The sequence below is a fragment of the Vanellus vanellus genome (assembly GCF_965231255.1).
Source record: "Vanellus vanellus genome assembly, chromosome: 4".
Lineage (NCBI taxonomy): Eukaryota > Metazoa > Chordata > Aves > Charadriiformes > Charadriidae > Vanellus > Vanellus vanellus.
The window spans coordinates 3,437,148-3,450,204 of record NC_138909.1 but is presented as its reverse complement, the minus strand read 5'-3'; the positions used below and the strand labels follow the sequence as shown (position 1 = coordinate 3,450,204).

General features: G+C 46.3%; 1 protein-coding gene across 1 annotated transcript in view; it reads left to right on the top strand.

Annotated features, from left to right (window-relative positions):
* Positions 1 to 1,686: 1,686 nt before the first annotated feature.
* The window catches only part of ALPK1 (alpha kinase 1), a gene marked incomplete at its 5' end in the record, with an annotated part of 30,169 nt that continues 18,798 nt past the window's right edge, over positions 1,687 to 13,057 (top strand). Inside the window, 2 exons of the mRNA XM_082482065.1 lie at positions 1,687 to 1,807; positions 6,593 to 6,747. Coding sequence (XP_082338191.1) covers positions 1,687 to 1,807; positions 6,593 to 6,747 — 276 coding nt within the window. The remainder of the gene's footprint in view (positions 1,808 to 6,592; positions 6,748 to 13,057) is intronic.

The window sequence follows — 13,057 nt, the reverse complement described above, 5'->3', positions numbered from 1 at the left end:
GCAGAACACCACTGCGATCACAAAGCCAAGCCTCAGATGCTAGGAAATGTTGGGTGTTTAACAGTGTTAGTCTTCCCTAAGTTTTTATCCATGGCTCTGCATCTAGCTGGTCTTTTGCTTGTCCACCCTGCTCTCCCGTTGCTCTTAACGTGCCTGTGCTCCTGTCCTCGGTCTCCTTTTCACAGCTACTTTTTAAATTTCTTCTTTTTCTGACATTTGTCTGCAGAGTCAGTCACAGCCCCACTGACTAGTTCCTGCCTCCAGGCTCTTTGCTGATGAATCCCATCATTTGCCCTTCTCCACCTGCCCTTCCACGGCAGGCTCTCTGATCCTCTCTGCTTTCGCATGAGTGCATCTCTTTTGCCCTCTGCTTTTCAATCTGGCAGCTTGCTCTTACTTGGTGCCGTTGAGAACACAGGCTATCTGCCACCAGCTCCGGGATCTGGTGATCCCAGAGCTGCAACAGAAAGGAAAAAAAAAAAAATCTGTCTGGAAATTAAGCTGCTAAAATATACATCGTTTCTAGTCAGCAGAGCAAACTGTGCCTGTGTGTGTGTTCCTTTGCACTCCCCTTCCTCCTTCATAGTCTTACTGTTTCCCCAATTCTAGAAGTGTTTTCACAGAGGCTGTTTCAGACTACATTGCTTCAAACTGTGGGAGTAGTTCTCTAAGCAAGATGGTCACCAAATTGGTGGGGAAAAAAAAAACCAACCCAAACCAAAATATTTTTGTGCTTCATTTTTGATAGCTGCCCAACTGTTTTGGCAGATGCTGAGCCAGATACCTGGAATGGAAATTGTGGCATTTTTTCTACATTGCCATTGGCAATTTCCTAAGTACCTGATTTGATTGTGGGAGACCTGGCTGTGACAAAAACAAGCCTTGTGTGTGTTTGATAAGATGGGCGAAAGCCCCAGTCCTTTCTGTCTGTCGCAGAGCTGGTGAAGCTGTGATCAGCTCCAGCGCTCGTCCTGTGGTCCTGTGGCTTTGTGCTGGGTGAGCTCCTGCTGCATGCTGTGCAGCATCAGCAAAAAGACTTTTCATTCCAGTGGGCTCCTTCAAAAGACCATTTTTTGCTCCATCACCTCAACCAAACCATGGTAGGACGCTGTGTTATGTGGCGGGAGCGGGCCTAGTGTGAGAGGAGGTGAGAGAGCAATGTGCTGCTGTGCCCCACGGTAAAAGAGACGGCCCCTGTGGTCTGGTAAACGCACGCAGCATCCTCTGCGAGTTCAGAGCGCGCACGGCTCTGCCATTCAATCCCAGCTAACAGTGTGCGACAGCCTGAGCCTCCCAGGTGCAAAGGGCTTTGCCACAGCCTGGCTAGTCACTTCCCTGCTTGGGGTTTCACGGCTCCATTGAAGAGCCTGTCCTTTCTCCCTGGCACCTCTGAGATGTTTGCCTCGCACAGTTTGTCACCGAGACCCTGCAGTAATTTCACACACTCCTCTAATAAAGTCCTCCGAGGCTGTCATGTATTTTCATGTATTTCCCCTATTATTTCTCCCTGCTTGAGCCTTTCAGATAATTGATGATACTTTAGTTAATCATTTTCCCCCTCCTTTGTTCACCAGGTACCTCAGCCTTGAAGGGATCCTTTTCATTTAGAATCCGTGTCTTCTCTTAAGTAATTGATCACCGTGCACCCGGGGACACCCAATTCACAGCCGAGTGGGATCAGCCTTCATGAATAATCAAAATGCTGTGGCCACGCTGCTGCAGGAGTGCAAGCAAGCTCTGGACGCGCTCCTGTCGGCACAGGCTGACACGGGCGAGGAAGACGAGCGAGAATACCAGCGGTGCCAAGGTGAGGTCCCCAGGAAAGACGGCGGGACCATGGCAGCAGCCGCCAGTCCTCAGCCCTGCCCTATTTTTCTTCTCCTGGCAGATGAGTGTCAAGAGATGCCTGGATTTCGAGGCCGTGAATGGGATGCGGGCTACAGGCAGGCAGGGAAAGAAGTCCACTTTGTTGCAGTGAATTGCTGTCAGTTCTAATTTTAGGCTTCAGTAAACATGAGGCCGTAAGGAACAGTTTAGTTTGGGAAGAACAATGCCCAAAAGTTTGCTGATGCACATAAATTTCAGTTATTAAAAAAAAAAAAGAAAGAAAGAAAAAAAAAAAAGGATGCAACTTCTGAATAAGGGCACATATTTCCTCTCCTTTCATAGGAACTGGGGGAGGGCTCTTTCTGTTTGTCAGCTTCTCCTAATATATTAAAGAGCTCATTGCCTGAATCTTTATCTTGTAAAATGTGTGTGACCTCTATAAGTGGTGTGCAAAGAAAAAACCTTGCCATATCCCGCTTGAAAGGAAAATCCATGCTGGATAATGACTGGAATAAATAACTAGAAAAGGAAGCAGTATTTAGCGGAAGCTGTAATAGAAGGATTCTTCATTTGTTTTAATCCTGGCATTACTTGCTGGAAACCAGTATTTATTTCGGTGTTGCTGTGGCACTTTGGGAGTGGTTTGTCAAAAAATGTATTATTTCTTAATTCCAGTGGAAATCCAGTTCATGTCAATCATTAAAGGACGTAATGCACTCATTCAGTTTCCTCTAGGTTCAGACTTTCCAAGGACTACATAACTTCATCACCACAGCTTTTTTATTTGGGAAGTAAAAGCCACGTTTGAATTGCTGAACTTGTTTGAATTACACCTTTTCAGTATGGGGTAGGGAGGTTATGTACTCCTTTCCACTACACAGTAAAATAACTTTAGCAAATATGGAAGAATGAAGGATGAAGGTGAAAATTCTGGGGAGAAAAACAAAGGCATTAGCAAAAAAAAGCCACAAAAAAAAATCTATTTATGTGCAGGTTTTTCTTTGCATGACCCATCTGCAGCACTGTCTGTTTTCCCGTGTAGTGTTACTAATGTTTAGTTTTGCTTTGCATGAATGACTTGGCCATAATGTTAATTTGATCTTTAAAATCCTTTGTTTGTCTCGGAGCGCAGAGCCGTTGAGAATATGTTGTTCTGACCATCCTTGTTCTTGCTGGGAGGTCAGCTGCCTTTTTCTGAAGCACCTAAGTCTGTTTGCGGCGGAGGGTGGCGTATAGGTTTCTGTTATGGATACTGGAAGATTTTTCTCTTCTTTTTTTGTTTTCAACAAAGGGTACTTTGTTTCCTCATCACAAATTCTTTTAAGTTTTATTATGGCTCCTTAGAATAGGCTCTTGAACTCCTAATCAGGTAGAGCTTTTTTCCCCTCATCCTCCTCCCTCCTTTTCTCCTATTAAATACCACAAAGTATGAGAAATAATCAGTTTAGTTCCAGATAAGGTAAATCAGTGCCCTTATAATCACTCGATTAGACATGGTCCTTCAGGTAAACCGCTTCAGGAAATAGGCGATCAGAGCCTGAAGTGATGCTCGGGCTTTTCCGAGGACCATGTTCCCATCAGCTGAAAGAAAAATACCCAGCAGCGGGGTGGTGACAGCAACATTAATAACTGCTGGGGCTCTCTGCCCGGGGTAGGCAGGGCCTTGCAGGTCTGTGGCTCTCAGCTTGTGGGGGGACACCCCCAGCGCAGAGGCGGAGGGGGTTTCTTTGCACCCCTCTCCTCCCGGGGCTGCTTTTGTTTGCCCCGGCTTTCTCAGACCAGGCGCAGGAGGAACTGAAAGCCAAATACATATAAATGGGGGGCAGAGGGGAGAGGAGGAGCGCATCATTATCTGGCATTAGTTGAGGGGACAGAATCTGTGTTAGATGGGTCTGGATTGCTTTTTTTTCTTTTTAGGCTAGAAATCATTCCAGTCAACTTCTGTGCCAGCTCAATCTTCATTAATTAATGAATTTATATTGCCTGCAATGAGAACAATTATCTTTTGCAAGAGTAAACTCTTGTCCTAGGATTTGGATTTTAGCTGAAAGCTGCAGCACTGTTCACACGAGCTCTCCAAGTGGTTGGTGTGATTCTAGCGGATACTCTTGCGATACAACATCATTTTATTGTCATTAACACTCTAATTGTGTTTATTTCCATGCGGTGACAACTAGATGTCACAGCAAGGCTCGAAGTGGTATCCTGCTAGGCTTATGTGAATGTCCAACCCCAAAGATGACTGACGGCTCCTAGACTGCCAAGTCCTTCCAAAAATGTTACCCTGGTTTCCTTTTCTAACTGGCTCGGCTGTAGTGACTGCTGAGGATGCCTCTTTAAAATTCAAAGTTCAATATTAAAGAATTTGGCCGTATTCTTTGTTCTTTGGTGCATCAAGTAGGAGGGGGATTAAGGTTTAATTAAGGATAGCATGGGAAATGGGAACACGAGGACAGCAGTAATACCTTTATGCTTTAGAGAGACTACCAACGTCCACATTATCCCAGTGATGATTTTCATAGTTGCTGACGATATTACTTTTTCCTGTTTTAGTGTTCTTTAAGTAAGCCTGAGTTCACATGGGAAAGACAGAAAAAGGTGGTAGAGAAGGAGACAGAAAGGCTGTCTGTGTAAGCATCCTATTTCTCTTTCTCTAGATCCCTTCCCAAAATGTCAGTCCTGTGCGATCATATGCGGAAACATGTGCTTGCTGTGCCTGCCTTCAGGCCCCCTCCCCATCTTCCTTTGGAAAAGATTTTGGAAAGCTCGGTCTTCCCCCTTCTACACAGGGGCATAAACCCCTCTGTCCATCACTTTGCGTTCCTTGTGATGAGATGGGTATCCCTACTCCTGCACGGATCTTGCAGTGAGAGGTGTGAGGGAGGGAGCATCACCTCTTCTCCCCTCCGTCTCAGCCGCTTGGCCACCTTGCCACAGCGTGGAGGGCTGAGCCCCTCCAGACACCGCTTCAGAAGGGCGGGGAAACGTGGCTGTGTGTGAAGCTGGGATGTGTAACAGGAAGAGCGTCCAGAGCTGCAGCAACAAGTGAGAAAATGTGCGTTGGAAAAAGCGCTAATCTTTTTAAAGGTGACTTTTTGGAAAAAAGGGCCCAAAATATTCAACTTCCCACTTTTTCCTTGGAAAAATGTACCGGTGAATGCACTGTAATATGTACATCAAATAGTCTTGTTATGTAGTGCATTTTCTACAGTCACGTGTAAAGGATTGATTAAAGAATATGTAGTAATATATTTATTGCATTGCCTCGTTGAAGCAATGGTGGTCTCTGAGCAGGGTTTTTTTCTGGGGATTAATGGCCAGAATGGGCTAGATCTGCAGCTGATGATCGCCATTAACCCCATCTGGTCAATAATCCTTGTTAATCCACTTTTATTGGCCAGAGAGTCTGCCCAGCCAAGTGGTTAGCACAGAATGCTCGGGCTGCAGCTTCACCCCTGTTTCAAGGAAAATTAAAATGTGGGCTGCGGCTGAACAAAAGGGACGAATCCAAGCCCAGATCTCTAGCTGTGTGCTCCCACCAGCAGTTGCGTCCTTAGTCAGGTCAGGTTGGAGATCCAACTGAAGCCGATGGTTATATGGGAAGTGAAGGGCCAGCCCAGGGAAAGAGCAGGACATGGGCATGGGCTGAATGCCGCTCTTGCCTTGCAAGCTCCGGCGTGTTGCTGGAGGATCAAGGGCCGTATGTGGGAGCTGGGAGTAATTTGCCCTCATCCAAAAAAAAAAAAAGTCTTTTGATTCCTTTGTGCTTGGCCTTTCCAGCTGAGAGTGAAGCTGCACTTTGGGTAGGGTTTGGAAACCCTCAGGTGTGAGGACTGGGGTTTCTGTGCTGGCCGTGCCTGGGTAGGAGCATGCCTGGACCAAGGGCACCTTCTCCTCTTAAATTTTTTATAACCTCTCTTGCAAACTGCAAGAGGAATGCAGAAGCTCATGCTAGCTCCTCAGCTAGTGTGAATTACTTGGCTGAGTAGGATTCAAAGAAGGTGCATCAGTTTCAATCAGGGAATCTCATAGCCAGGCTTCAGCTGGTATCTGCTACGCATCCGTGGGCACTGCCACGTTAATAGCGGTTCCCAGGCACTTGGCTTAAATTGTTTTGCTATAGCAGTGAGCTCTTGTGCTGAGGGAAAGCGTGTCCTGTAGTCTATGGCTACTGCTTTGAGAGCAGGTTGAGTAACTCAGGCCAACAACTTTTTTTTTTTAACTGAATTATCAAATACTTATTCCCAAGAGCATATGCTTGTTGTTTATTATCTCCCTTTAGATCTTTGTCTAATTGCTTTATGTGGTCCAGGTTTATCTCCCAGTTTGGATGTGGCTTTTCAAGCGGACTCTGCCAGGGTCTCCAGCGAGCCCTGAGCTAGGGGGACAGGTCTGCTGTGTTGTTGGCCCTGTTTGCTCTGCCAGGAGTCCTCTCACCTGGGGAGAACAGGTTTCCTCCTTTCTCTCTTGGAGTAGCTCTTCGAAGCCAGCCGCCAGCCACCAGCCGGTGTGACTTCCTGCTAAAAGCCTTTTTAATGGCTGATGGCTCCCATTTACCTGGAGGGCAGAGCAGCCAAGGGTAACGGATGACAGGCGAGCTCACCTTCCCTCCTGGTGAGGCTGGTGACAGGAGTTAAGAGCTGGTAGCAACTGGGAGAAGGTCTGAGAGGGAGGGGAGGTATGCTTTTTGCAGGGTCTGTGCTCTGTCCTAAGTGTTGCGGCTGAACCTGCTGCAATAGCTTTACCTGCTCTTTGACCTTTTCAGCTGTGCTTCCTGAGGACTTGAGGACCCTTCTGGAGGAGGCAAAGGAAATGAAGTGGCCCTTTGTGCCGGAGAAGTGGCAATACAAACAAGACCTCAGCCCAGAAGACAAAACAAACCTGCAAGATATGATCAGTGTGAGGCTCCCTGATTTGCTGGTATGAAGTTCAACACACCTGTTGTGTAAAATGTCCTGCTGAGGTGCTTGAGGGTTTGCAGAGCCCTGGTAGGTAGTATCACCTTTGGGTTCAGGGGATTGTTTTTCTGCACGGTGGCAGCAGCAGCAGGTGAGGAACTGCTTGGCAAGCCGAGGTGAGTGAGTCTGGGATTAGCCTGTTCACAAAGGCCAAAGGGCCAAAGTAGTGAATTCTACTTCTTTCGGCCCTCAGACAAGAGGGGGACCCAGAAGCTACATATAGTTTCCATTTTTTTTCACTAAAGTTGCTGTGAAACAACATGTGTGAATCATGGTTTTCTCCTCCTCATGAGGCAGCTCACATCCATATCACCACGGCATCTCTCCAAGGGAAAGAAAGTCCTGCCCTCTGCCCGCACTGTGACCAAGCCAAGGTTGTGAGATCAGTGGGAGCTCTGCGTTAGGCTTCTGGTCTGTTGGCTACGTAGCTCGTGGCGGATGGGTGTGCAGCACCATGCAAGGCCGTTGGTTTGAGGTCTTGCTGGTACCTGCAATTTTATGTGCTCTCCCCATGCGCTCTCCCTGTGCAGGGAAAATAAAATGGATTCAATTCATAAAGTTTTGAGTGTATCCAGGCATTTGGCTGTTGCTGTGCAAGGAAAAAAAGCGCCCAGATAGTAATGGCAAAGACACTGCAGAACGGAGGGCACTGACTCTGCCTTGTCTGGAAGTGACCCCAGAGGTATATAGGGGTTGTCCATGCATTGAGCACCTTGCCGGACAACGGCCTCGTTCATTGAAACGTGCAGCAATGACTTTGACTGCATTTATGCTGTTTTTGCTCACTTTTGTGCTCAGCCCTTGCTTTGTCCGTTCCTCTGGTGTCACAGGGCAGTTCTGTCTCTGTTTCCACTAAGGTAGTGTTTACTTCTTCCCTGAAAAGCTGGCATTATGATAAAACTAAAATGCCAAATGTTTATGTTATTGTTTTAAAAAAACCCCACGAATTTGAAAAAAATGCTGTGCCTTGTTTACTTCAGCACTGCTAGGAGGCAGTGAGGATTACTCACTGTAGTAGGGCTTGCACAATTCATCACCTGCTTTGCTTTTTTTCAATAAAATTACTTGATAGGATCCCTTTGATGACCAAAGCTGGCCAAAACCAAGGCAGGAAAGGCAAGAATTTAATGTGACTTCTACTGTGAGTAACGGATACCTGGCTGTGTAAAGCGTTGCAGGATCCAAATGGTGCTTGGGGATCCTATCCTGTAAGGTGATGAGTTTGAGCTTAAAGCTTAGAAAGCAGCAAGAAATGTGGATTGCTTTTTGCTTTTCTGATTTTCTCGGTGGCATGCCAGTCATGACTTGTAGCAAATAGAAGACTGCCTTTTCAATGGTAAATGTAATATCTAGGCTAGTGAGTATCCCTTTGGCAGGACAGACGTAAAGTAAACATGAGGTTTGTGAGGATTTGGGGCTGTTTTTACTTTCAGTGGTGCATATCTGAAGCCAACACAGTCCCATTTTTTTGTGGGAAGGAGCAGTCCAGCCTGAAAATCTGGGGTTCGGGACAGGGATGTCTGGCCCTGCTGACATCCTAGCTGCAAAAGTGCTGTTAACTCCAAGGTGGCCAGGAGATTTCACCTGCTTCAGAGGTGGCCCTGCCCAAGTCAGGAGGACGAGTTTTGTTTGGGAATGACAATTACTTTGAATAGCATTGAGGACTGAGAAGCTCGGAAAAGCCAACTGCGGGGCTGGGAGGTGTCAGCCCCAGCATCCCACGTCGTGGGGATCCTGAATTTGCTTGCGGAGGGGCGTGGGAGGCGGGGAGCGGCTGCTTCTTGGGTATTTATTTTCTTTTTTCTCTTTGGTGTGTGTGGCCTTAGACAGAAATTTATGGCAGAGGTTGACCTCCTTTACAATCCCCGCGAATCGCTCTAACTTTGGAGTGTTTGTCTGCTCTCTCCCAGGATAAACACCTGCAGTAAACTCCCTGAGAGACCTGGCTAGATGGGAGATTAATGTGGCTGTAATAGTGGAGCAGTGTTTGCAGCATTATGCCCTCTCCCCAGGTAGATGGATCTTTTCTGAGATGATACCAATTATTTATTGCCGAAACATCTGTTGATAACTGCAGCTGCCCTTGTTAAACAAAGCATATCATGGGGTCATAGACTATAGGGACCGAAAATCCTACCGCATGCTAGTTTTAGACTATTCACCAACACCCCCTGAAGTCCATTGGTTACTGTTGTCTTCAGTGTTTCGTCCTGCGGTTGGAAATACTTTGTAAACGTTGTGCTGCCTTTCCCCATGTGCTTTGAAGTATTATTTCATCTTCATCGGTAATTTATATTCCAGTGCCATTGTACCATGGGAAAAAGGGAAAACCTTTTTTGTTTTCCATTTAATTGTAGATAGACTGACATTTTGACCTGTATTATTAGTATTAGTCAGGAAAAGGGATTTTTTTTTTCCCCTTCATCCATTCCTTCCCCCCCTCCTTTTTTTTTTTTTTTTTTTTTTTTTTTTTTTTTTTTATAAAATTTCAAGGCAGAGCAAAGGCTGCTTCAGTTCTTTGAATAAAAAGCTGGGGGGGAAATGAGCCTGAAGAGAAGTGATTACAGTGTGATGGGGAAAGATAAAAGTCTGAGCAACTTTTTTCTTCTTTTTTATTTTTTTGAGGGGCATGAGGGACAGAAGGATAATTTAATTCCCTGGGAAAAAAAAATAAGTCTTTGTTGATTTATTGTTCAGAAAAACCTTTAAAAATTTTTGTCTCTGTTTATTTTAATTTGCCATGCTTAGAATAAGCTCATAAACCGTAATTCATTACATTTAAAAAGTGCTTTGAGATCCATGAATGAAAGGCACTTCATTATCATAACACACTGGTAGTGTTATGAGGAGGCAGAGCTGGCTACCGGGGCTCACCATGAGGATGTTTTACTCTGCGAGTAGGTTGAAAAGCTCCATGAGACCAACACAGTGAGTAAGCGGATTAGGATTTGGCTTCAAGGGTTTGCCTTAGTGTTGCACTTTAAAAAGTGGGATACCCGTTGCTGGCGGCTGTGTGCTAGTTTGACTCATCAAGAAGGCAAAGCCACCTGCACCTGCAGCCTTTTAAAGTGCTGCTCTTTGCCTTTGCTGTGGGATGCTCATTACTTCTGTACGCTGGCTGGAGCAGTAGGAAGGCATGGCAAAACCAGCTTGGGAGGGCAGGGGGTAGCGGCAAGCCAGGCTTTCCTTGGCCCGCTGTCGTGGCAGCCTCGGTTCAGTGGGAGCCGTGCTGCTACCGGAGCAGGGCTCAGGCCGGATTTTGGCAATGTGTGCAAACTTTTCTTTTTCCTTCCCCCCTCTCTCTCTCTCTCCACAATATCATCCTCCCTGGGGATTTTAAGGCAGAAGATTTACTGTAATCCTTGAGGCAGACCAGTGTTTCTGGTTTTACAAAATCTTTGCATCTTATAGAAGGTGTTGTTTTTTTTTTTTTTTTTTTAGTTTGGGTTGTTGTGGTTTTGTGTTGTTTTTTGGTTTTTTTTTTGTTTTTTGTTTTTTTTTATTTATTTTTCCTGACGGGAATTCACCTACCACTACAAAGGCCACCCCAGTTCAACATATTGTTTTCCACGTTTTCCTAGCAGGTTTTCAGAGAGCTTCCCTGTTGGCTGCCATGGTCTAGCAAACCAAGCCCATCCTGCAGCCCCCGTCTCAGTCTGAACGCCCCTTTGGTGGGAATCTGCGGTAAGGCTTGATGGGCGATAACCAACATCTGTATCCCAAGCAAAAACTGGGAAGCACAGGGATTTTTGTGTTTTAACAAGTCAAAGCAAAATCAGAATTGTAACAGCATCCTTGCTGACAAGTATAAATAAGGAGGGATTATTTTTTCTCTCTAAATACCACATGTGCTGTGGGGTTTGGACTGGGGCTCTAGATCCAAAAGGGAGGTTGCCGGGGGTTACCCTTCCTGCAGATCTTTGCTGTCCCAAGGGATGGAAATAGCCTTACGCTCGGTGACCAGCCATTAGAGGGCAACATGCCCATGTACAGTAGGCTTTGATACCACAAACCCTGTAGTGGGTTTCATTGAAGGACAACTCTATGCACACAAGTAGTTCTCTTGTGGGATGATTCATGCCACATTAATATTTTAATTTTTTTTTTTTTTTTCACAATCGGAGCCTGTTTGCAAGCCCATTGTGATGATGTGGGGCTTTACTTCATTTTTATCATATGTATCAATAGTTCCTGCATTCAGGCTCAGACATTGAGCCGTGGACCAGGGTCTGCTGTGGCAGGTACAGTGCAAATACAAAATAAAAAGCCCCCGAGAATAGAGCTCCTGCAGGTCCCTTTGCACCCGCTGTAGGGAGCTGTGCAGGCTGACCCTGTGTTCCCTGCCATGGATGGGGGAGTGCGGATCCTGGCCCTGCTGTTGCAGAATCTCATGGGATTTAATGGGAATATTGAAAAGAGTAGAAGATAAGGCTCGGCAGCCCTTGCCTGGGTCTTGGCTAATTACGTGCTGATGGATTGCCATTAGGGAAACCATTCTGAGGGACTACCCTTAGGTGTGTGTGTGACACTTAAGAGCTGGGAGCCTTTGAAAAAGAACGAAAGAGCGGGCTGAGGATTTAGTTTTCTCCTCCTTCTAACTGTTGGTGTGGTAACAGGAGAATTAAAGCCCTAAATCGTAGCCCTGGGATCTTGGTTGTTCAGGCTGACCTTTTGCTACCTGCCTCATAAGAGCTCTTCTTGGGTGATCCCAGTGAAATGGAGAGTGACGTAAGGAAGAGCTGTGGGCTGAATTCAGCCCGAGAGGGGGTCCATGGCACCCCAGCCTCCCTCATGCTGCGCAATGCCTGACGCTTTGTAAATGATAAGTATCAGAGATCAGGTACAGGCAGGAGAGCTTCAGCTGTCCAGGGTGACCCCACTGACACTGCCAGCGTGCAATGCTGCAAAGCACTTGGTCTTCCGCTGCCGATGTGCACAAACTACAGCAGAATTTACGTGGAGCAGCAAATAAAAAAATGGGAAGTCTGATCCTGGGTATCTGTGGGGCCATCAGTTCACTTTGACGGGTAGGATTTCCCCTTCTCAGATGCAGCTCGATGGAGTATTTCCTCCCTGGAAAAGACTTTAAATGTTGGATTGCTGAGATTGCAATGATATGTTTTCCTTCCAAATTAAACTACTCAAATGGATTGATGTTTTGAGGACACAGATTTAGGAAAGAGACTCTTGGATTTTTAGCTCATTGTAATGTTCTTGATGCTGCCCCCTTGGGGGTATTCCATCACTGGCACTTAGCTATTTTTAAGTATTAAAATATCCCCTTCAACATAGTATTTTAATGTACCACAGGGAATTGCCACAATAGTTTATGAATAGTCTAGAGCTTGAGCACAGCAGGACAAATGCAGGTCACAAAGTGATTGTTGCAGCTGTCCTTGGCAATAATTAAGAACAGGTACTCCTGCAGATAATTGTGGTCCCCCAAACTCCTGCTGCCTTTTCAGGTACATGAGGCTGCCAGACACTCCTCGAGGAGCTTTCTCAGCACTTTATAGAGTTGTTCTTCCATCCTCATCCCAAAATGCTGCTGTTCAGCAGTCTGAGCTGCCTGCTGCTTTCCTCCCTCCTGAGACCGCTCGAGCTCATCACGCAGGTGGTTCTGCCACTTGTCCCCACGGGTAGGTGCACTCCCTTCGTTACCGCTACCCAGTGCCAAGAGCTACGTGCCAACAGCAGCTAGATCAGGGATGGTGCCTTCTCTGCTTTGTTGTGATGGGCTGTGGGAGGCCGTCTCCATCCTGCAAGGGACGGAGCTGGTCCTGCCAGCGGGACTCTCCCAGCACTGCTCTGCTGGAGCTCTGATCCCTACAAACAGCAACAGCTCTCAAGTAGAGAGTGGAAGCTGGGAGCAGCAGGTGGAACATCCCAATAGCAGAAAAGTTATATCAGTGGGAAGTTAAAATCGCAAAAAAGGGGGATTCTTGGAAAAGCAGGGGTTATTCTTGCTCTAGTACTTTCTCAGTTGAAGCAAGAGGTGGTCGGTTGTAAAAAACTGACCCATTCTGTGGTGTTTTGAGCTGCTAATAATGGACCTAATGCTGCTCCCAATGAATAAACACCCAATTCCATTGCCTTCAGGATGAATAACTCGAGCTAATTAACAGCTCCAGAAGCTCAAGCCATTAAATGGGGTTCTCCGCTGCTCTGAGCAGAGAGGAAAGCATCCAGGAGCTTCTTATTCCTCAGTCTGCAGCTATTTACTGTGTGACTTGACTGTCCCGTGTTTCAAGCGTATCTGTCTGCACCTCGCG